The following is a 24,450-nucleotide window of genomic DNA, read 5'->3' as shown; positions in this document are numbered from 1 at the left end:
CCAGCCCTACAGGGACCGCAGGGCAGAGAGAGCCCAGAGGGGGCAGAGGAGGGCATGGCTCCAGAGGAGGCCTGGGGGTAAGGTGTCAGGATGTGGATGAAGTTTGGAGTCCATCATTCTCACTGCTAACAGAGCAGGGCGAGAAGCAAAAACAAGCCAATGCATTGAAAACTCAGCAGAAAAGCAAGAAAATCACAGCCTAGCAACATTGCAGAGAAAGCTGGGAGTGCACACAGGGCCCCGCAATGCGGAAAGCTCTCCTTGTAAGCAAGCACTCCCGCTCCTCCCAGAGCCAGCAGGTCAGACATGCTGCACAAGTTTTGGTTAGATAGTGGTTTGCCCCATAGTAGGATGAAATACAATTTATATACACAAAGAAACAAGTCTCTGCAGTCTTTGCAAAGGTCCAGTTTCAAGAGTGCTGCCATGCTGGGGAAGGTTGCCGTGAGCCTGCAGCACTCCCCTCTCCATGCAGCACATGATTCACAGCTTGTGAGGCTGGGCATTCCCCACCCATGCCTTGGCAGGAGGCGAGTCAGAGGGATGATGAATCCTTGGAAAGCAGGCGGGTTCGCATGCGTCTGCAGGATTCCTAGAGCAAAGAATTAGAGCAATGGAATGCTCGAGACATACAATACTGCACAAGAACAGGTTAACATGCTGTCCTCTCCCTGCAAGGATTCCCTCCCTGGAGTCCATCCCACACCTTTTACCAAATCAGGACACTAGACAAGAAACAGTGAGCAGACAGGGACCAATAAAGCAGGTGGTCTTGGGCTGCACCAAATTCTTGTCCTGCTGCCACCCTGACAGGCTGTTATAGCACTGCACCGTATTGCCAGCTTCCCTCTGCTTCCTGTGACAGCCACCATGCTAGCTCATAGGTAGGAGGGCTGAACACACCTGCTTAGGTGAAACCCGTCAAGGCTTGGCTTCCAGCTTTGCCAGCTGCCTGCAGCTCGGCATGGAGCAGACTGCTACAAATCAGGGGACAGCAGTTATTACAGAGCCTTACATGCACTCTGTCATCTCTGCAGGCATCAGAGCCCATCAGGCCAAGCTCCCTACAGGAAGAAATAAGTCTCACCTCTCTTCTGCCCTCCAAAGTTTTCAGCTTTGCTTGGGACATGTGAGCAGGAGATCCACATTTCTGTAACTGAACAAGAGAAGGGAACAAGAGTAAAGAGCTGGGGAATGAAGTGGCATCCACAGCCTGTACCACCAGAGAGCAGCTATCACTTAAATCCACTGTTGGTCCCCAGGGCAGGAGCACAAACACAGGGGCAACACTGGAGTGGAGGCCCAGTGCTGCCACCCCTGTCCCGATGCTGCTCTTGCCATCTGCTCTGCTTTCACAGCAGTTTCCCAAAACCAAGATTGCACAGCATAAACTTGGAAACCTTCTCCTGGGCAGAGAACAGCAAGCAGGTCCCCAGGGATCACTGAAATGAGTGCCCAAACTGCACTCAAACACCCCTCACACACTTCCCCGCCAGCAGCTTTAACAGTGCTGGGGGCAGCTCTTACCAGATGCACATTCTCTTTGCTGACTCGCTCAGGCTCTGGTGTGGTATCCCTGCTCTTCCTCTCCAGGATAACCGGGGTTCCCAAAACTTTTCGCTGCCATAATAAGAGAGGGCTGTTGGCTAGTGCTTAGAGTGCAAAGTGAAAAGCAAAGGAAAGGAGCAGGATGCATTGCTGGTAAGCAGTTGGATGCTGGGAAAGAAAAAAGGAAGCCAAGCTGGGACAAAGACTGTAGAGCAGAACCATCTGAAACACTGTGCCACTCTGCTGAGCCAGCCGATTGTAAAGGGTTTGGGATCTGACCTGAGGCCTGGCCAGGAGCCCAGCCTGTGATAAGCAGGTACATGCTGCCTGTGGGGCAGCCTACAGTGTACTAACATGCTACCATAACTACATGACCAGCTCCCCGCCAGTCCTCATCTCATCTTGGGAAGCAACCAGTCCTTCAAAAAGATGCATAGATCATACAGCCATGTGTTTCATACATGATTATGCTTTATACTAACAAGGGTTTATTGTCACTGTGCTGCCTTTTCTGTCCCCAGTGGATCTGTGTTCCTTGGCAGCCAATACTCTGAACAGTCCCTACCCTTTGACAATCTCATTCAAGCCAGGGGAAGGCAGAAGCAGAGAGCAATATCAGAAACTCACAGAAGAGAGCACAGGTCAGAGGATGCCTTTACCTTAATGAGGCCGCTGAAGGAGCGCGAGCGGGTGCGTCGTGGTGCTGGGGATGTAGGTACCTCAGAGCCAGGAGTCAGAGCTGTAGGATGCTTATTAAACTAGGAAGAAACATGAGGGCAGTATGTTAGCACAGTTATACAGTTGCTCTACCTGTTGCCCTCTGCCTAGAACTCAGTTTGCCTCTTTGGCACTCCAAAAGGGAGAAGCAGTTCACTGCTGCAGGGAGAAGAAAGCGGAGGAAGGCAACATCTCCAACCCAGGGTTACAGGGAGCTTGGGTGTGAGGATGCGTTATGCTGGCTACCAGATTAGCCAAAAGCAGCAGGTATTGGAGCAGAAAGGGGGTTGGGCAGCAGCTGGAGACTGGCAACCAGAGCTGGTGCTGACCATATCAACCTGTCTCTGGAGCAGCAGGTTGCTTGGAAATGCTCATGGGACTGAGAGGAGACAAGTCTGCCCACCTGCTACAGGCAAGAAGGGACAAGACTTTTCCTTTTCTGAGGGAAGATGCTCAACAAGGCCACAATCAGGACTGCAGAGCTGCTGACTGGAAAGTCCCTGGCTTGGAAAACAGATTGCTCAAAGCACAGCTTGATGCAGCAAGCTCCATGGTGAGCCACATCCAGGACAGGCAGCCTCCTCCCCTGCTTTCTTACAGCTTTGCCCCCTACACAGCACAGAGCCACCTTCCCAGCCTGCCCAGGATTAGGAGCAGCTATCAAGGCCCTGCCTTTAGCTTTGTGCACAGGATTGTGCTGACAAGCACGCCCCAAAGATATCTTTCATCCCCACACTACCTGCCGGATAAGCTTCTTCTTCTTTGCAGAGTCAGGCATATTGTTGACATGACGGAAGAGCTCCTTCAGTGCTTCCTCCGTGCGCTGCTGGGTCTCCTCCTGATGGCAAGTGTCCAGCCGGCTTCGCTTCTGAGACTTGAGGGGCTGCAGCTCCTTGGAGCCAGGAGATGTCAGCAAATCCAGGTCGTCCTGGGAAAGCGGAGACAGCAGTTGCTTGCCATGCTTTAATCCAAATGAGCCACCCATCTGAGCCAGGCTGTGAAGTCTCATGAGCTGACTCAACCCCAGTGAATGCACAGGGCTGTGTTTTCCCTACCCCTCTGCAGCAGCACTGCACCAGCAGGCCCTGTGCCAGGAAGAGGTGACAGCAATGCAAAGGTGACCCCATTGTTTCTTTCCTCCCCTCACAGATGCCAGCTGCAGAAGCCCTTCCAGGCTTGAGAAGGGTCAGTGCAGCTCCTTGCAATTCATCTTCCCTCTTCTGGAGCTATATGAGGCAAGGAAGCATTTGCTGGCAGCGCAGGCAAATTGGTCCCAGTGGCAGCAAGAAGCCTTTATCCCAGCCCCACTTCCAAGCAGCCTGGCCACTGCAGCAGGTCTGTTTGGAAGGCATAACCCCATGAAGGAGCAGGTGCTGCATGTACTGGGCACAGAGAGCAGGTTTGCTGCTAAACAGGGGCTGGTAGCTTGCTTTCCCTGTGCTTTTGATTAACAGATGCTTCAACTCTGCCCAATTTCCCTAATGCAGCCACCTGCACTACTGCACCATATGGTTCCCTCGCTCCTGCTCTCTGAGAATCTTTAATGACTTGGTTTGTTTTCAGCTTCTTTCACTCGCAAGAATCCATTCATAGTACTACAGCCTCTGCCTTCATGGAGGGCAGGTGCTGCATTTGCTGGCCTTACCTTTGATGTGTGGGCTCTGGATCCCAGATAGTGCAGCCTGGCACACTCCCTGATGTATGCTGGGGCCTGTGATGATGAGAGAAGTATGTTTAGTATGTGTTGGCTCCAGCAAGAGCAGCACTTCAACCATACACACACACCACTTCCATTAGGACTCAGCCATTCACGGCAGACAAAGCAATGGCATTTCATGTGCTCAGTGCAGTCCCTGTTCACAGTTCCCTTTGATGCAGGCAACCAGCACAAGCGCAACACAGAGTAAGAGCAGGGTTCCACAGGAACTTTCTCCAAGCAATTCTCCCAGCTCTGAGCTAGCCAAAGAGGAGCCTGAGAAAGAGGGCAGAAAGGAACTTCCTATGGGAGGACTCTTCAAAGAGCAGGTGCCTACAGTACAAGGAAGGTCCCGAGAAGTCACAACACTGCCTGTTGCAGAAACACTTCCTTGGGAGAACCTGCAGAAAGCCTCATGCTTCTGACTGTGCAGCCACAGCCCCCGGCTCTGAGCTAGACAGGGGCCCAAGACTGCAGGGGTCCCTGTAACAGCAGTAGGTTGAGGAGGTCACAACAAAATGACCTACTGCATGAAGCATTCAGCTCTTGGCAGCACTGACCCAGGAGAAGTCCCTTCAGTTTCCTTATCCTGCCTGATCCCGAGGGGAGCTGAGTGGCTCCGTGCCCCCAGGAGCCCCATTTCCCAGGCGGGCAGCACTTGCTGGGTGTCCAGCAGAGGGTGGTGTTACACTGCACCGCGCTGCTGACCTGCCAGGCAAAGCCACCCCTGGGATGTCGTCCATCTCCTGGGCTGCCTACCCAGCAAAGACCTCCTCCCTGCAAACTAAAGGAGCAGTTTCTTGTAGAAGTCCTCCTCCTCCTATTGTAGAAGACAACACCCAGAAGATACACTTGACACCTGGGATCTGTCTGGACAGGGGGCATTCAGTCTCCTGCTGAAGGGCCAGGGAAAGCGAGACCCCAGAGGCACACTTACCTTGAAGAGCTTTTGAGAGTGTTTGATCATGAAGGTCACTCCATTGTTTAGCTTGGTAATATTCTCCTGAAGGTCATTTGCTGTCACCTGGCAAGGGGAGACAGCCAAAGGCACAGCAGTTAGAAGGGGAGGAGGAAGGGTCTCTGCTGCCCTTGCTGTTTCTGGGACATAGACACACAGCGCCTCAGCAGAAGGCCTGCTCTAGAGGAGGTAGGCAGGCAGGGCTCAGAGCACATCAATAACCAGAGCTCACAGAGCCAAAGCTGCTCTGGAAGGAGGACAACTAGACTGCTCTGAGGCCAAACAGTTCACAAACAGCACAAGAGAGATCTGCAAGGTTTCTCTGGAGTTAGGCTTAAAAGAAGTAGGACTGTGCTGTGCTTTCAATTGTACTGAAAAAGATGAAGCATCAGTTGCAAACGAAACCTACAGCAGGTCTGGACTGAATGCTAGGACTGAGTCCTGCCAGGAAGCTCCAGCTCACCATTGCACCCTCCCCAACCCTCACACCACTGTATCAGTACTTAATCTTCCCATCTTGGTTCTTCCCCTATAAGCCTGCCAAGGCTCTGCCTTCTACTTTGCAACATCCTACCCACACATACTGTGGCATTGCTCACATTTCTGGGCCAAAGGATGTGGGGTGCAAACATGAGGGCAAGATTGTGGGCAGACATCTTGTTCTTGTCCTGCTTCTTGGCGGTCTGGTAGAGCAAGTCCAGCAGCAGTTTGAGCAGACTGCGGTTGGGTGCAGGAAGGATCAGAAACAGCAGCTGGAGGGCTTCAATTTGGCGCTCTTTGTCTGGAGTGCTGGTCTTATTGCCCTTCTCATCAAACAGCGTCAGGTCTGCCAAATCACAAGGCAGAACATGGACACACATTACATTCCCTAACAGCAAGCCTATTGCAATGTTTACCCTTCCCTCTTCATATTCACATCTCCAAACACCTTCACTGTTGTCCTGAACCCATGACAACAGTTCTCTCCCCGCCAGATCCTAAGCTGATGTGTTAATATGTGGTACTCCTTCCAGAGGACAACACAGTTGCTAAGAGCTGTGATGGGCTAAAGGCAAAATGGAGAAGTTCAGATAAGGTAGTTCAGTAACAGCTATTATGTACACAGAAACCACACCTTGCTCAGGAGACACCTCAGGCTTAAAACAGATGAAGATCCAGGTTACCAATGTGGGCTCCACTCCTGTAGGTGTCTGTTTACTGCTGGAGGGGGAAGACTGGGCTAGACGATCTGTCTGATTCCTTAGGATTTTCAGCTCCAGTCTTTTCACCATTAGGCTGAGGTTGCAGGAAGATTCATTCTTACTCGGCCTTTAAGGATTACACTTCACAACCTACTGTGCAGCTCTGTAGCATTACCAGCTTTTGAGGAGGTTAGTTCAGTTCCCTCTGCTCATGTCTGCCTCTTGCTGATCGCTCACCTGCAATTTTGAGGTGGGCATGGAAGTGCTTGTGTGTGAGCAGTGGCTCTGGTAATTCACCCAGGAACATCTTGAGCAGGGTGGCGACATCATTGGAATGAAACTCCCCAGAATCCAGGTCAATATCTGTACCACTGTTCAGAGCATCCTTTAGGATCTGTTGCCTGATGCTGTTGCCTGGCACCCGAAACAAGCCTTCTGCTCTTAGATCTGCTTGGCATAGAGGAGAAAAAAGGCCACTGATTAACAAGAGGCTGATTCCCATCTTCTCACCAAAGCAGCTCCATCCCCTTTCCAGAGCTTGACAAACAAACCTCAATGACCTGCATTCAGAGACATGACTTCAAGCTGGCTCCATCAGTAGAAAAAGTCCATGCACAGAGGGAAAGAGATTAACATATTTGCTAGGCAACTCTGGGGAGCAGTCACACACAGCCTCAGCCTCCTGCTGCTGGAGAGCTCAGAGCTTTTCAGTCTCTCTGAATCAGACACCTGAGGTGGGCAGGACAAATACCCCTTGGGATAGGAAGACAGCAAGACAGAGTCACTTACTTTTGTGCAGATACTCAATTAGTTGGGAAACCTGTGCAATGCCTTCTTCTGTCAGCGGTGAGCCAAACACCACCCCTTTCTCTGCAGAACAGAAGATAACAAATGTATTCAGCAGCTCAGAACCCAACAGCCACAGAGGTGAGTGGTCCCCAAAGAACAGGATCTCAGCATGCAAAGACCAGTGCCCGAAACGCCAAGGGTGGTGGTCACAAGGACTCCCACAGATGTGAGATATCACAAGCACTCCAAAATAAGTCAATCTCACCATGCTGTACTTACAAGGACTTCATCATTGTGTTTCTTACCTCATCTTAATTACAGTTTTTTTATCAGCTAAAGCAAACATTGTATAGTTCCTGAAAAGAAAACAACACCAGAACAAATGCTTCAGTTTTAAAGGGCTAATCATCTGCAAGCCTGAACCTTATGGAAAGACCGAAGTGGGAAGGGCAGATGTGACAGCCTGGACTGCCTGGGTGTCTACTGCATTATCCCATTCCGCAGCTGGGAAGCCAAGTCCAGATTAATCCTCACTGGCTTGACATGGAGTGAAGCAGAAAGAAGAGGTGCAGCTATGAGTCTATGGGAGAGCAGAACAAACACTACTGGAGAAAGCAGACATGATCTGACTGGCTCACACTGACCTTCTTTTCAGGGATGGCTAATCCCTGGAATTCCCCGATCCCAATGAATCTCTCTTGCATGTCAGCTGCCCTGGCCTGAGTACAGTAAAGTACAAGGGCTGAACAAGGGAGAACTATTTAAAAAAAAGAAAAAAAAAAAAAAAAAAGAAAGGACAGTAGCAAAACAATGAGCTGGGCCCTTCTCCATATGGAACACTGACAGCTCCTCTCACTCCTGGAGTTTGCTTTCATCTCATGTGGCTGTTACAGATGGGCAGGAGCTGCCAGCTCCAGAACTCCAGTGAATAACAGAGGGTACAGCCCCAAAAGAAGATGGAAGCAACTGAGCTGAAAGGAAGGAGGAAACATTAGGTGAGAAGCCCATCTAATTGAAAGGCACTCATTGAACCAATGCAGAAAAACATTCCTGATCAGAGAGGGGGCTTCCCAGGAAGACAGTGGTTATCAATATTGCTAATAAATGCAGTCTTGCTGGTGAATGGCTTTTTCCATCACATACACACAGCCAGCACACTCTGTCCCTCAGAACACTGAGGCAACTCCCAAGGGCTACACTGGCAGTAACCAGAGCCCTGAGCACGTCTTTTTCCCTCAGATGCATGTAGATTTCAGCTGCAGCTAGAGACAAGATGCTGTTAATAATAACAAGATAGATGATAACACACCATGCTGACTGGGACTGGGGACTGGAACCAGGACCAGAGCTGCTTTGTCCTGCCCTTGCACTAAAGCTTCAAAGAGCCAACAGATTTAAGAAGAGGCTGTTCCTCCCTTCTTCCATGATGAGGCTGACAGGAGCATGGGCCACTTCTGTGGGCAAGTTGGGCATCATAACCCCAGCTTTCTGTGGCTGAATATTTCCCTTCTTACTGTTACAACTGATAGTCCATCAACCCAAACAGTGCATTGGCTGGTCTGATAAAAATTATGTCCCGCACAAGCTTCCTCTTGCCTTTCCCCCCCATAGTATGTTTTGATTTTACTAGCTTTTGGTCTGTTGTACTACAGACGATACTGTTCTGTGGTGCTGATGCTCACAGCATGTGGAAAGACCTGGTTAACCCTGCGCACTTCTTCAGCAGCCTTCCCGTGCAACTAAATTTATTCCACCTGAAGAATGTTCTGCTTTCTTCTAGGACTTCTGAAATACATGGGAAGCCACCAGGAACTTCAGCATTCTGTTAAATCAAGAACGTTCTGACCTCCCTCTGATAACAAGCATGCTTCAGTCTTGCAGGAGAAAGGAGGGTGATGTGACCTCTTGATCCACACACACATAAGATTGAAAGGCCTGAGTGGGAAGAGGTAGAACAGCTGGCAAAAGATTCTCATCCTTGAAGAAAACTGAACTCATTAGACATTCAATAGGTAGAATCAATAGTGGCCAGGAAGAGAAGAGGAAAAATACAACATCTTGAGACATGCAGGGCCTGGCAAATTATATTTACCTTTGAAGTCAGAAGTTGATATCTGAATGAGAATTAGATTCTCAAAGAAACTTGAAAGCTGTGTTTGGAGAATGGATGTTGAGTTATGGAAGGCTTAGATGTTATTGTATGATTGCTTCTGAAACTAAGAAGCAGCATGAGATTGAGTTTCCTGATGCTCAAAGAAGTTGTAAGTATTTGCAGTTTGATCAGTTCTGAGCTCTATGGTCCTCGGCCTCTGGCTTTGAAGAAATAAAAGCTGTTTGTTCTAGCTGGTCTCTAACACGAAGGAAAACAAATGATGGCTCCAAGATAAAACACACAGTACATGAAACTGATTTTCTCTGCAGGCACAAACTTCTTTTTCTCAGAGTTCAGCCAAGGAGTTCACAGACAGTGCCTGTCAATGCAGGGAGACTCTGCCATTGCAGCCCGGGAGCACAGCCAGCAGACTTGGAAACATCTGCTCACCCTAGCTGTAGTGAGACACATGGCCATGGAGACATCTGAATGGGGAAAAGCGGAGCTCTTGGGGAAGAGAGTTAGCAGGAGATGTCAGGTCTGATAAGAGCAGTGCTCCAGCAAAGTACAGATAATTTAAAAACACGAGCTAGAGAAGGCTCATAGGCCTCTGCTAGAAGAGTTTTGATAAACACATGGAAGTTTCCATACACACCAGGAGAACACTTTCAACTTGGTTCATTTCTGTTTGTCAAGTGAAAAGTGTCCTGCTACTCTCTGAGAACAGAGGCAGGACGCACTACCAGGTATGAGCACAGCCTATCTTCAGTCTGAGGGCAGCATAAAGACCTGTTATTATGGAGCAGCAAGGCAATACTGAATAATTCTCGCCTAAGGGTGTTAAAGGACTTCACTTGCTGTACTGTATTTTCCCCTGCAGTGCTGTCCAGCCCAGGGTGAGTGTATCTACCAGGTTCCTACTGGTTGAGCCAGGAGTGGGGTCTGAAGTTATCACCAGAAAATTCAGCCTGAGCAGTGGGGCTGCAGAGCTTGTCCTTATGAAACACAGTGGAGGAATAGGTTTGGTTGAATGAGAAACACTTAAGAGAAACTATATAAAAGTTGAATAAAAAAAAAAAGCCATACTAGGGCATAGCGATAGCTCCCTTCTCAGAGGTACAACAGCAAAATTGCTCAAAGGAAGGGGAAGACTAATTAGAAGTGCTCAACCTCAGGCTGCCAACATCTGAAGGCAGCTACCCACAGCTTCTCTGCCAGCAGACAGCCAGTCTAGCTAGGAAACCAGAGCTGATGAGGGATGTGAGAGGTGCCCAGATGGAGGCAGTTTCTGTCTAGATGAGTGAGGAGGTTTAACTGAAATTACCAGGAGAACCAGACTCCCCTTGAGTGTGGACAGAGGTGGAAGAAGGCAGGCAGACACCTATAACAGCCTTTTATATACAGCAAACCAGTGATAAATGCCAGCCATTGAAGAGAAGATCTGAACACAACTGTGCTCAAAAGCAAATCTCAGACTTCTGAGAAGAGGCCTAGGGCTAATATTTCATAACCAAGAGAGCTGAACTTGAAAGAGAAGATACGAATAGTCTGTTTACCAGAAGAAAACTCCAGCTGAATTTTGCCTCAGAGTGAAAGAGAAATATGTCATCTTTCAGGGCTGACTCTGGGCTTGAACAGTGTCAATCTGCAGAGCTTTGATACTGACTCACTGGATTGGGATGGGGATCAGAGTGGCACTGGCATTTGAATGGGAGATGCTTACAGATTTTTGAGCTGCTCAGACAAGACCTTCCAGAGATCTGGGACAGCAACTGAAGGAAACATCAGGCATTGAGTGAAGTCAGTGGCCTGGAAAACCAGGGTGTTATTGTTCTTCATAGAACCTGATGCTCTCAGCCTTTACTGATATTCTGTCACAAAGAAAGCTGATGATCTAAGGAAAACAGAGTATGGACTCCCATAGACAAGCAGAAAGATAAGGACATCTTGGTGTGTGTTGGAAGAACCTGCAACTTGTTTAGGCACCCCTCTCCAGCTCAGTGCTATCCAAGCCAGACCAGAAACACTCAGGGACCAAAGCTGTATCTTGGTGGCATGCAGTGCACTGAGCACACCATCAAGGCCAGCCTGTCAGAAACCACAGCAATAACCCCCAGGAGGAGGGTACTCTAGAAGTGGCAGGACATTTCCAGGGTGAACTTCCTGGCCATTTGCTCCTTTCCAGAGGTACCATTCCCAGAGATTAAAGCCCTATAGTATTCAGCATTCAACACAAACACAGAACAACAGGCCTACACTGGAAGTTTTGTAAACTACATGTAACAGATGATGACAGCCAGCATCACCCTAAATGTGGGCACCAGGCATCATGCCATACTCACCCTTTCGCTTCAGAGACATCAGAGAACGAAAAAATCCAGAGGCTGTGCTGTTTGCCCCAGGCAGCTTTGGGTCTTCCTCTCCCATTAGCTGGGCAAGCTCTGCCCCAGGCAAGTCAATGAGCCTGGTAATATTGCTGACAACAAGCTCTGTGAACACCTCTGGTTTTTCATGGCGCAGCTTTTCCACAAAGAAGTCAGGGTTGAAGATGATGGGCTGGCTGCGGAGGGAGGAATCATTGCAGATGACAAAACTGCAGATGGCATCACTGGAAAAGAGGGAAGGAGAAAAAACCCACAGTAACTCCTCATTACATTGATTTTTACAGCCAGCTGGTCTGCCCTGAAGGAGACATGTGCTGACACAGGAGCCACCAGTCAACACCAACAGTACTGTCTGTCTTTAGTGAGAGTTCAGTGCAGTGCACTTACATTTCCCTTTGGAGCAACAACATTTCTGGCCTGCCTGTACAACACAGCCCAAGACTAGCACTCCGTAGTGTGATGGTACCATACGCAACACATGGCAATCCCCAAGTAGAACTTTCACTGCATCTATATCCTGCCAGCTCAGGCTGATGACACCCAATACTTTACATTAACTTACCACTCCCAGTCATAAATAAGTTTGGCTCTTTCTTCCTTCCTCCCCAGAAATTCACTCCCAGTGTCCTAAAAGCCTAAATCCCAATTTAAATTTTTTCATGGACAGTTTATACTCCTCAGTTCCCATTGCCGTTCCATTATCCCTACCTTCCTATCAACACAGACATAGTTCACATGCCCTGGAACTTTAAGATCATAAGCACGCAATAACACTGACCCACAGTTCTTCTAGGGATGTGGTCAAGCCCTCCCAGGTGACAAACTGCCTACAGTTTGGTTACTGCTTCCAGCCACCTACAATAACTGCCCAGCTATGCACTCCCAACTGCAGAATGAGCATGGACTCATCAGTATTAGCACAAGCTACACAGTCTTTGAGAACCCCTAGTAGCCCTTTTCCTAAAACATCTCTTTCTGGCTCAGCCAGTTCTTGTCTCTTCTTCAGGCTGTCCTGAAGCAGGCATTCTCTACTGGTGCTTGCTTTTTCCATTTCTCATGTGGCATGGGAAAAAGGATGTGTCTGAGACACCGCTCTACTGAGTGTTATCTGTAACAGATACTCAGCCTTACCACAGGTTAGGTAAGCTGTATTTATCATGTCTAGAATCAAAATAAAGAGATTATCAAAGAGATATCTCAGGTTGATCAGCACTTTTAATGCTCACACTTGAAGCTTATCCCAATTTTCATCTACCTCTAGGTCTTCCCTCACCATCTTCCCACCACTGTTTCAAACACTCACACACTTCTGAAGCCTAGTTTACAGGCTAGAGTTGCCCAGCTTGCTTCTCCTGTCCCTCTTTTACTTAAATGTGAGGATTAGTGTCATTATTCTCCAGTCACAAGCTACTGCCCTGGTGCCATACTATAAAGTACTGTATGCCAGTTCTTCCAGGGCTCTGGGTGGAGGCTGCCTACCCACCCAGCTTACACACGCCGCATGCTTTCACTGTGTGACATTCCCCAGCCCTTTAATCATTTGCTTTCCACCATTCCAACATCCCTCCTTAGCTGTGAGCTTTCACTGAACATAGGTAACAGAAATGCCCCCCCGACCACATAAGTCCCTTAGGAGTGAAAAGAAAGAACGTGCTCTGCCAAAGGCTTTCCTTCCAAAGCTTTCCCACATAACACCAGAGCAACTTGACCTGCCTCTCCTCTGCTGAGGGGTGGAGGCCACATCACTGTATTCAGACCACACTGGGCATCTGTACTCACTGCTCAGCACATCTGACACCAAAAGCATTTGCAACCCACTGGACCTTACATTCTTTGGTTCAAGCAACAGAGCACTTCAGCCACTAGTTCAGAGATCTCAGTAACTTATTGTTCTGATGTAAATCAAAAGTAACTGATGAATGGGAGGACATCAAAGCATGTACTGACAGGTCACCTGAACTCCAGCCTGCCTCCACGCCATATCTGTGAGCCCAACAGTTATCTGAGCTACTGCTGTACCTCTTTGACCTGAAGAACTTCTTGGTGTGACTTCCCGAACGCGTGATCAGAGTAAGAGAATGAAAGCTGTGACTCGGGCTCCACAAGGAGATTTCAGATTTGCTGAAATCAGAGGAAACCCAGCTCTCAGCAATGCTTGCATTGTGAGAATCCATACAAAACCCTCTCCTCTTGCCACTGCTCCCCATGATGTCAAAGGCTCCTTCAAGAGGACAGTGAGGAGGAAGGTCTGGGAGGCAGATTGCAAGGCACCCTGCCAGGTCATCTGAAATTATGGGGAGCTCTTAAAGGCTCCCATCTGCGTGGCGCAGAGCAGCCCAGCAAGCGTGCTGCTGGCTCCAAATGGGGGCCACGTTTTCCTGAGCACCTCCCAGCCTGGTTTTCGGCAGTTCGTTACCTGCAATAAATCAAGACCGAAATGCAACAGCGCGGTATCGGCTGCCAAAAAAGCAACTGCCAATCGATCTGATAGTATTTGTGTTTCATTGCACAGGGCTACAATGCATAAACAAGTGCCGGCTCTGCCCATAATGCGGAGCAAGCCCTCGTCCTGAAACCCATGACAACTCATCCTGTGGCAATACAGATCCTGAGAAGGGTTAATAGCAAGTGTATAGGCCCAGTGACCCTGCCTGCAATGATCCGTGCACTGTTATTCACTCACTAGCAGTTTTGTTTCCCCACAGAGAAGATATGCAAATACTTTGCAGCAGTTACATCAAGCATTACAGATTATCTGCTCTCTATGACAATTAGATATCTAGATTCAGAGAACAGAAATTAAGCAATTTCATCAACTAGAACAGACTGACATGACTCCTCTGCACAGCCCCTGGTATGAGCCACAGAAAGTTTAACAACATTTAATTCAGAAATAAATAGATAAAAAGTAAATTTCTTACATGAGTGCTGAGAGCTTTTGGAGAGGCATTAGGAAGCAGAGACAGGGAAAAGAACTTGCTCCTTGTTTCCAGCAACAAAAGAAACCTGCCTGTCCCAGCACAGCCTATGCAAATTCCACGCATGCTACGAGACACAAGGGCGCATTATTGGGTCTGAAAGGCCCCCTTGGCACACACTGGGCATCAGCCTTCACACAGAGACAAAACAGAAAAGAAAAGCTGGACAAATTGATTCATGTCTCTTGCCAAAGGCTGCGTAGCTGGAGTTTAACGGCAAATAATTCCTACATAGTAACCAGGGTTCTGAATTAGGAGCAGTGTGGTATTACGTGCTCTCCACCTGTATCCAAGAGGAATCCACAAAATAGCTCCAAAGCTACACTGCGTTTACCATGAGTAAAGCCACACAAACAATATTCCCAACAGCACCCAAGCACAACTGATGTTACGGCACTGTCAGGACGATAGCGGAGTCCCTTAACTGCACAACCCCATGGCCAGAAACCTTCCTAGAAACACTCTCTGCCCCTGCCTTGCATTCTTTTAGATCCTTTCAAAGACAAAGCATGTAGATCACCCCCTTCACAGCTGGGAACAGTACCATTGCTCTTTGCTACCATTACTGTGCCACCATGTGCTGTTCGTCCACTTCAGGCTTCCCGTTCCATGTTTCTCTAGATTCCCATCCAGTTTCCCTGCCTGCCGCAGCTGGGACCAGCCTTGTATACACTTATTGTGGTATGGCACTTCAATGAGCTACTTAATTTTGAAAGGTCACTTTATTAGCAGCTCTTCCTCGCACAGAAAATTTGCCTTTGTATCATTATTGCTAATCAAAATGGAAATGTGAAGCAAACCACTATTTCTGAGCAAAGATAAAGCTCCCACTGGCTTTACACACAATAACCCTGCCAATCCTCACTGCTGCACACACTACAACCTTCAGAAAAAGCCGTGTGCCCCATCTGCTGTTTTCATGTTAAAAAAAGGAAGATGGATGTACTCTACCTACACTCACAGTTTATATATCAGCAGCAAAGGGGAGACAATCGTGTACTGAGGGATTTCTTCTTGTTTTTTTTTTGGTTTTGCTTGCAATTACACAGTTAATATTTTTCTATATGCTGCGATCTCAGACTGCTTTATGACATGTCAAAAAGACGATAAAATAAAGGAATAAATGGCTTCCTCTCTGATCCCATGAATAAAATCAAATCCCAAAGAATAATGAAATCTTGTACTAAGAGGGTTGTGATTAAGACAGCAGATTAAAAAAAAATGGGTCCTATATTGTGCTGAGATTCCTGCCATTCTGGTATCTTTCAGAAGGCGAAGCCTGTGATCCCAGCCAAGTCACAAAGAAAGCTGTCTGTCACACACAACATTCTTGCTTCAGGCATGACAACCCCATCATTTCATGGGGAGTGGATGGTGCAGGAGGTCAAAATCATGATGAATCAATTAATCCCTAAAGTAACTAGATCCAGGCCAGGGAAATGCCTTGGAAACTAGGACAAAAATAAGACTTTAACTGGGCAAAACCTGGTGATTGACCCTGTGGTGCAAGAGCTGTGCAAACAGGCAGATTAGCTCACGTGGCAGCAAGCTTGCATTCAGATAGGTGAGACCTAACTGTTTTAGTGGCTTTTACAGATTTTGTATTGTTCTAACTCCACCCACGTGAAGGCAGAAACAGGTTCAAGCAACATGAAATACAGCCTAAGGAGAACATAATCAGTCAAAAAGGAAAAGGGGGCTGTGTTTGTTTAGCTGAGAAAGTGGAAAAACTGGAAACTGCAGATTTCAGATGAACCTGACGTATTCAATTCAGTGGGCAAGATCCATCTCCGGTGCAATTTTGCGCACTTGTATGTCATCGCTGAGGAGCTAACACTTCAGACACACCACAGTAGGCTAGTTTCGCTGTAAAACTCACGAAAGGATTAAAGAGCTTTTGAAAATAAGGCAGATAATAGAAGAAAATCTCCCTCTGTAATAACAAATCTTTCGTCTACAAGAAAAAGCCAGGCTGCTACCAAATACTGAGAGCAGGGAGATAAGCGGGCAGTGCTAAAGAACACAAAACATGAGCAATTCTTTGCCTGGCTAAGCACAAAGAGAGATGGGACAGATGTGAGCTGGCTCCTATTTCCCCAGAGAGAGAGAAGTAGCATCATTTCCTATCTCGTGCCAGAGTAAGGAATCAATTAATAAGGATGTCTGAAGACAGTATTTCCAGAGCCAGATAGGAGCCATCCCAGATTTTGCAAAGAGATGAAAGAACCATAGTGGAATTATGTGGAATCATTTTAACTAAAAAGGACTAGAAGACAAATTATTTCCCAGATTAAAAAAATAATATGTTTTAAAGAAGTCTAATGGGAATGGACTGCAGAGACATTAGAAGCGACTCCACAGCTGAGGTTGCTTTGAGGACTGTACTTCAGACTGACATTCTTGTAAGGTAGCGTAACAAAGATCACATTCAGGCCTCAGATTTGGCATAGCAGCTCTTCATAAGATGACTGATTTGCCTCTGAAAAATGTTAAGAAAAACATGCAGCAATTTTTGCCTAGGGTTATACTCATAAGGTCTTTAGGGGCAGAGTCCTTTTGTGATGAGTACACAGCACACAGCACAGTGGATGCCGATCCCTGCCTACTGTCTCTAGACTTCATACAAGTACAACATACTACATAACACTGCCTTTTTAAATTTTGCTTTGCTTTCTTCCCATTTAAAAGCTGACATGGAGTGATTCAGCCTTTTGGCTATGGGAAACAGATAATAATATGCAATTTAAACAGCAAGGAGCTGGGGAAGAAAGCTGCTATTATGCGATGGCAGCCTGTGCTGGACAATCTGGAACTAATGTAACACCAGGCCGTCTTTTAGACAGCGGGTAAATTGGATATCCCAGTCACTGCTGCAACCTATGAATTCAAATTCTGTCTCAGTAAAGGACTCAAAGCAGACCGCGGCAACACCAGCTACACATCTGCGGTGTGAACCTGGAGACGGACCTATCTGGGAAGATAAAAGGGTTGGAGGGGGCGGGTAGGAAGTGTGCTTTGGAAGAAAATGCAAGATATTGCCAGTGTCAGAGAGAAATGCAGTAGCGAGACAGCCTGATATATGTGAAGCATCAAGAAATTTCCATTTCAGCATGAAATTTCTCAGCTTTGACCTCAGTGAATTCTTTTGCAATCTCTTTCATAATAGCCACTGGAATATTTTAAAGTCATCAAAGCAGTACTTCAATCAGCCATCACCACAACATCCGAGCATCCAGATGCGTTCTAGTGCTAAGAGGCGCCTCAGAGAGGAACCGTATGTTCACAGCGGTGCTCCTCACCAAGTCTTCTTCCCAGCACCAGCAGCACAGCTTTGGACGATCCCACGCTGTGCGGCGGGCTCAACCTCCTACCCAAGGCTCTGTAAAAATGCAGGAACACAGCTACTGCCAGAAACCCACCAATTTTACATTAAGGATCTAGCAGGCTCATATATATGCCTTAGCATCAGGTTAACACAGTCTAACAGTATTAAACAGCAGTGCTACTCCAATTTTCATGACTTTCAATACAGTCTAAAGTTTGTGTCTTTATTTTAATATAAATCCCTACTGGGAACAGCAATAGAAGAGGAGCCTTAGATCCAATTTCACTGAAATCAGCACCAAAACTGAATCTTTTTAAATGGCAGCAGCTGCCTCTTCTCGTTGCTGATCTATTCACTTTTATCACTGTGGCATTGGGAACCTTGGTCACAGCTGGGGACTCCACTGTGCTCCATGCTGTACAAACACAGAACAAAGGCAATACCCCGGTCTTTAGAGGGCTGATAGCTAAATCTGAAATGAATGCTGGAGGGACAGAAAAGAAGGAATCCCAAGAGAAGAGCCAGCACTATCAGTCAGCATGACTGATATAACCAACCTCTGCCAGCTTTTCTGTAGACACTATTAAAAAGGAGGGAGAGGAAGGCCGGGTAAAATAATCAGGTCACACTGCAGACATTTAGAAGAAATCCAGCTTCTGCACGAGGGGCAACATGGGACTGAGCACAAAGGAGATGGTTTGAAAGCTATCAGGCAGGGACAGCTGGAACACGGGGCTGAGGATGTAAAAGCTGAGCTCCAGGCACTGGAGAGGCAGAGACAACAGTCCAGCAGTGCTGGAGGAGCCAGGCAGCACCACAGGGCACCATGTGGCTGCATCTGGACCCCTGCAGCAGGGTGGGAGGGTCGCAGCCTGAGGAAACTCTGTAGTCGCTTCCCACCACCCAGAACACGCTGGGCAGGAATGCTGCCTCTCCTCTGGGAGGTCACCAGGGCCTTGGGCTTGTCTGTAGAAACAATTTATGTGTTTTCCCTCCCCTAGTCATATAGTTCTAATCATGACAAAACAATGAATTTGGCTTTGCTTTATTTTACTAATTTAAGCCATTGTGAATAACGTACCATAGATTTGAGGTACTCTGTGGGGCCAGGTGGTAGCTGAATACTATGTCCCATGTCTAGTACAAGTATTTTAGGCCTTTTCTCCCCATGCACTAGAGAATTATCCACCAGGACCTTTGGCTACAAGTATAACAAACTACAAGGACACCTCTTCTTCCCATGGACCCTAACATCTGTCTTGTGTAATCTAAAATTCTTTATTGAACATCTGTCCATGGACTCTCACCAACTGACCACTCTTCGACTTTATTCCTATCCTAGGTAGGAAGTTTCTTCCCACTTTTGTTCCTTACCTGGAAGGACTGCAAGGTCCATGCATGTCTGTTGTATCCCCAAAGTGTGCCAATGGGTACTTTCCAGTTGCCAACAATGGTAGTATTCGTTTACTCTCATATTAAAATGTCTTTAACCTCTTTACTTCCCCATTTTGAGTGCCCTGGAAGCCAATAAGAGGCATGGCCCAGGCCTACCTTTACCTCCTTGGCCTCTAGAATTCAGAAATTGCTGCATCCACCTCTGATTGTCACCCTTACACTTGAAGATACGAGGCCAGAGGCAGCAAAAATGCAGTTTAGACACTAGCAAAGGTACATCACGTAGATGCTTCTCAATCTTGTGGCTCCAAGCCAGCGCCCAGGTCAGAGCAGATTTACCATCTATAAAGAGGAGCCTCACAGCAATCAAGTTTACTTCTAGCATGAAAAACTGAGCAATTGCAACATTAGCACAGCAAAATTAGCAACCTATTGCAGCAACTAGTGCGGGAACTCTGAGCAATCCAGCAAGGCAGAAAGGATGTTTTCCTCCAGCCCTCCCACAGGATGGTAATCACCCAAAATTGGTAGCACTAACTGGCGTCTAGAATGCATTTGGGAATCCCATCCCACCATCAACTGTCAGCACTTGAACAAAGCATCACAATGCCAGTGCTGCAACACTCACAGGGTCACTTGACTGCTGCTGATTTTAGTGGACCAAGGTGATGCCAAGACCTGGGTCAAGACCCACAGCCAGCTCCCAACTACAGTTGAGTAAAGTTCTGTGGTTGCAGCCTGGCAAATACAGACAAAGGACTCAGGAAGCCACAGCTCTTGTTTTTGTTCATTACACTCCTGTAATTCCACAGCGCTCTTTGGCTCTGGAGGTGCAGTGGGCAAGCTGCATGCCTGCATCTGTATTTTGTAGCGTGGTAGTGTTTACAAAGGATGAGAGCACATCAAATCCTTTTTCATCAGCAATCCTCTGCAGACACCACCGAGTATGTCAGAGGCCACATCCCATGTTCCAGATGTGTAAACTCTCACAAGCTGGAATTGCAATGAGGCACACCTGGATGCATGCCAGCATCGAAATAAGCTGGTGACATCTGGTCAGGGCTGCTGAAGCACACAGATAAACAGGCTGGGCCAGCCGCAGAGCAGCACAGCATGCAGCACCAGACAGACAGGGACGCACAAAGCAGCACAATTAACTCACCAAAGCAAGCAGAATGGGGGCTTAGTGCTTTTGAAGGGGATTTGGGCAGGCTAGGATGTCAAAAACTGGAACATTGCACACAGATAACAAAATTCCTATGACAGTAACCTATACTGTCACTTTGTGCAACTCTCCCATACTGATCAGAAGCAGCTTCACTTCCCATCCATCCCACTTGACAGGTCACCTCTGTCTGGATTCACCCAGTTTCACTGCAGAGCCTGGTGAGCAGGGATGCACTGATGTGCTGCTCCGACCGCTGCGCAGGAGGGTGCCGAGTGGCCTCAGTACGAGAGGGGAGCTGCAGGCACCCCTGAGAGCTTGTGAAGGATGTTTCCTAAAAGGCTTCCCACTCTCCAAGGCACAGGCAGCCGTCACACGCTTGTCTCCTGCTATCTGACAGCTCGCAAGCAGGGCTGTAGGAATGCCCATATGGAACTCCCAAACCATAAAGCTACGTTTCAACCTTGAGTCTGAGCTCTAGAAAAACAAAAAGGGAAACTAATGCTGGCTCCCCTGAGAACTTCCTGCCTCTGAAAATCAGAGCTGCCACATTACCACTCAAGAAGAAAGGATATTTTGGCCAGAGTCCAAATTATTAGAGCTTTATAGGCCAAAAGCAAACACATTAGAAGTTCTCGTCAGCCAGCTGGCAGGCAATTATTTAAGCAGCTTATCACATTCCCTGCTATCTACAGCTCCTGACAAAAATTATGAGGAAACTCGAGATAGTTCAATTGCAATTACCGTGTGTAGAGGTGAGAAAGGCCAAGAGCCAGGGAGCAGGCCCTCGGAGAAGAGGCCCCACTGCTTGTCAGACACAACAGTGAGTGTAATGCATTACCCAGATGAGAGGCCAGGAACTCACCAGACCTGTGAAGCTCTGAAACAAAGGGTCGAACAGATTTAGCACACCATGGAGCCATGGTTCCTCCCATTTCTCTACCCATGCTGGCTCCAAGACCCCTGCAACTTGGGAACACAGGAACTCATGGTGTCATTCCCCAGATCACAGCACAGGTTTGGTGAAAGCCTGCACAAAAGCAGCACAGCAGGTCCATGCCTGAACCCAGCAGAACACAGGCCAAGGGAAAGGCTTCAGCTAAAGAAAAGTGAAAAGGAGATCCTACAGAAAAAGCTAACTCTGAAACAAGTGGAAAATACAAGGACCCAGCTGTGACCAAGAGCCTAACGCAGCATACAGTGGGACAGTATTTCCAAGAGGAGCGTGACTTCAGTGCAACCATTAGATGCTAGCCAACATTTCCATGCTGCCCTATCTCCTTCCCATCTGTTCATGCCATTTATTTAACTACCACACACTGGAGACTGTTAACCTTTAAGACAAGGAATTCAATTTCCTAGCGCAGTGTCCAGCACTCAGGGCTCAGTTTCAGGCTGAACTGAGTGCCCAGGCACCTTTAAAGGGGCATTAACGAAGCCCAGTGACATTTTCATGTCCATATAAATGTGCACACAGCAGCAAGTCAATGACTAGCCTGGCAGGGAGTCCCAGACACTGCTCTGGGCTATGTGGGCAAGCAGTGCTCCCCCTGCATGCAAACAGACAATAAACTGAAGTGTAGCAGAACAAGGATCCTGTTGTCCAACCCCATCCCAGGCACTGGATGAGAACAGGACAGAGTGTTACATGCAAACATACAAAAATACTGCAAATGCAACACAGCCTTGAGTTTGGATCTGGATGTGTGCCTGACAGGGCTTGGACTAAGCAGGGGTTAAAGGCAAGTCCAGGTCTCAAAGATTTTAGTGAGGGCTATGAAAAAGGGAATGCTTGAATAGGATTGTTGTGGGCTCCAGGCTATCTTCAGAGAAAAGTAGCCGCGTGCTCAGACTTGCCTTTAACTCTGAAATCAACCATATTTCCTGCATGACCCTCAGCAAGTTGCTGACTTTTTGCCATTAAGTCATGTTTACAGCAAATATTTCCTATTTCCAGTAAAACACAGGTGGCAGTTGTGCTCCTTTGATCGCCTGTTTACGATGTGAGCCCTTGATGTCCAGTTGTGCAGTGACACTCCATCACTTACTAAAGCAAGCCACTTTAGCAAAATGCCTTATGCCTTTTTCCAGTTCATCCTACCTTCTAGGCCCATAGCTTTTTCCCTTCCACTCAGTCCACCCGTGCCATATCAAATGGCTGACATGAGCACTGCGTGCCTGGCAAGGCATTTAGGCACTGCTCAAATTGAATGTTAAATGCATTCATTAACCAGACAGATGTTTCTCTTTTGCAATTGAGCACTCAGACACACTGCAATCATCATTCTTAGTTATGGAGAGCGAGACAGAGGTTAGAGAGACCAAAAACAGGAGAGAGACCCACACAAATCATCTTTTATCATGTTCAGTAACATTTGGTAGGGAGGTTAAGACAACCAGCTTTCATTTCCAGTCTTTAAGCCAACATGCTATAAGACCACACATGCAGCATGCAAGCTTTACTAGCCAACTTGCACTTCTCTCCAGACGAGAAGAAACAGGGGCAAATGCACAGTCATGAAGCATACTTAAAAATATAACTGCATGTATTAAAAAAAAAAAATAAATCTTTGTGGTGATAGACCTGCAAAGCAAGAGATCGACTTGCTAGTGCTACCTATGGGTGACAGGTAGCATTGGACTAAAACTTGTACTTAAGGCTTAACTTTAACACAGTCATTTGTGGGGGGGACATAAAGAGCTGCAGGATTACATCCTGAGGACAATTGTCAGCATATAATAAATAAATTGGACTGATCCAGGTCACATTTAAAATACTTTCTACAAGTGTTGTATCAGCTGCACAAAGCATAATTATCCCTTTACCAGGTCCAGCATTTTAGGTACTCCCTAGTCAAACATGCCACACTGAGCACCATCTCTTCATCCCTCTGTCCAGAGCAATGCTCTGCCCCAGCCCAGGGACCACAGCAGTGCCTCTGGATAAGCACAGCAAGTGCCATCAAGACGGCTCCTCCTCAGCAGAGGACAGGACAGCACCATTGTGAATCAGGACAGATATGAAGCATCAGCACCCAGCTGTATTCATTTTTCGAGTCTACAGGAATTACCACTCAAAGGATGCTCACTTTGCAGCTCCACACTAGATAAGCAGGGAGAGGAAAGGTAGAGACATTACAGCCTTCTAGCAGTCATTTGACAACACTGATGCAGTGAGGCGCTCATAGTCTTCACTATTTTACTGGCAACAGTTACAGAATGGGTATGCATGCAAGAGTATGTGCTAAAGGTGACTTATGTGAAGCTGACATCACATGTGTCTTTAGAAAGCAAGAATAACGCGTGTAGAGTGGACAAAGCGAGGGAGAACGAGAGCTAGATGCGAAGCAAGTCTATATAGTGCCATCACCCTACCAAACCTCGCAACTGCCAAGAGCTCAGCGCTAGGACTCGCTTTGCGGCTGCAGCGAGAGAAGCCAGCCCCGCACAGCACAGCCCGTACCTCTGCAGGCAGCAGCGGCCGGTGCAGAGGGGAAATGCGGCTCCTCATCTCGCCAGCTCGGGCGCAGGGTTAAGGGGAACCCGAGGGCGCCTGGTTTGGAGCAGGGTCTCTCCCGTCGCAGGAGGAGCGGGCGGCATTTCCCCTGCAATGCAGCACCGGGACACTGCAGGGAGCGCGCCCCGGCGGTGGGACTCACGGGGACAACGGAACCGCAGCACCGAGATGCGGCAAAACAGCACGGGGGTGTCTACGGGCTCCCACACCGAGCACCCTCGGTCCCAAGGCGCTGCCCGGTGCACGGCAGAGCGCTGGGGGTCGCCCGGACTGCCGGGCAGAGACAGGCCCCATAAGGGGTCGGGGCCGGCGGAGCGGCAGCCGCACAGCAGCGGAGGTGGCAGGCCGGGAAAGCGCCGCAATGGGCGAGCCGAGGGGCACCGGCCGGCGCCTGCCCGCCAGCGGAATGCTGCTGACGGGAGGTGCGGGTGCCCGCAGCGGGTCGAGCCGCCGCCCACAACACAACACCACAATACAACACAACGAGGGATCAGAGAAGAAGCCCCGCCGCCCCGGGAGGGTGCGAGGCCTTGGCCGGTCCCACGGTGCCCGCTACCTACCTGCCGCCGCACCGCCCGCCAGTCGCCGGTGCTCCCGCCGCCATCTCATACCTGCCGCTCCGCCTCCCCATTGGCCCGCCGCACCACCCCCTCGGCCCCGCCCCTCCCGGGAGGCGCATCGCCATTAGCTACAGCCGGTGCCGGC

At 48.3% G+C, this 24,450-nt stretch overlaps 1 protein-coding gene across 4 annotated transcripts; it reads right to left on the bottom strand.

Annotated features, from left to right (window-relative positions):
• Positions 1–389: 389 nt before the first annotated feature.
• ARHGAP19 (Rho GTPase activating protein 19) lies at positions 390–24,402 on the bottom strand. 4 transcript variants are annotated; one of them, XM_062610449.1, is made up of 12 exons: positions 24,306–24,402; positions 11,324–11,589; positions 6,890–6,970; positions 6,338–6,547; positions 5,519–5,745; positions 4,899–4,985; positions 3,911–3,976; positions 3,005–3,193; positions 2,208–2,306; positions 1,528–1,620; positions 1,088–1,156; positions 390–592 (listed from the first exon to the last, which is right to left on the bottom strand). In XM_062610449.1, the coding sequence occupies exons 1-12, from the start codon at positions 24,374–24,376 to the stop codon at positions 536–538; spliced, it is 1,515 nt and encodes a 504-aa protein (XP_062466433.1). In that variant the 5' UTR covers positions 24,377–24,402; the 3' UTR covers positions 390–535. The 4 variants fall into 4 exon arrangements, with proteins under 4 accessions (XP_062466433.1, XP_062466434.1, XP_062466436.1 ...); XM_062610450.1 differs by having other exon boundaries at positions 24,318–24,377; XM_062610452.1 differs by lacking the exon at positions 24,306–24,402 and adding an exon at positions 14,287–14,698.
• Between the last annotated feature and the right edge of the window lie 48 nt (positions 24,403–24,450).

Source organism: Pezoporus occidentalis, unplaced genomic scaffold (assembly GCF_034315485.1).
Source record: "Pezoporus occidentalis ecotype Australia unplaced genomic scaffold, CSIRO_AGI_Poc_V1 ctg147, whole genome shotgun sequence".
Taxonomy (NCBI): domain Eukaryota; kingdom Metazoa; phylum Chordata; class Aves; order Psittaciformes; family Psittacidae; genus Pezoporus; species Pezoporus occidentalis.
The sequence above is the reverse complement of the archived record's forward strand: the minus strand, read 5'-3'. Positions and strand labels throughout refer to the sequence as shown.

Excerpts from the sequence above, each read along its gene's own strand:
- ARHGAP19 (XM_062610449.1), bottom strand. The coding sequence starts at position 24,376 with ATGGGGAGGCGGAGCGGCAGGTATGAGATGGCGGCGGGAGCACCGGCG. Across the intron at positions 6,971-11,323 it reads GATGTCTCTGAAGCGAAAGG|AGAAAGGGGTGGTGTTTGGC; the intron begins GTGAGTATGGCA and ends TCTGTTCTGCAG. Across the intron at positions 1,157-1,527 it reads GCAAAGAGAATGTGCATCTG|TTACAGAAATGTGGATCTCC; the intron begins GTAAGAGCTGCC and ends TCTCTTGTTCAG.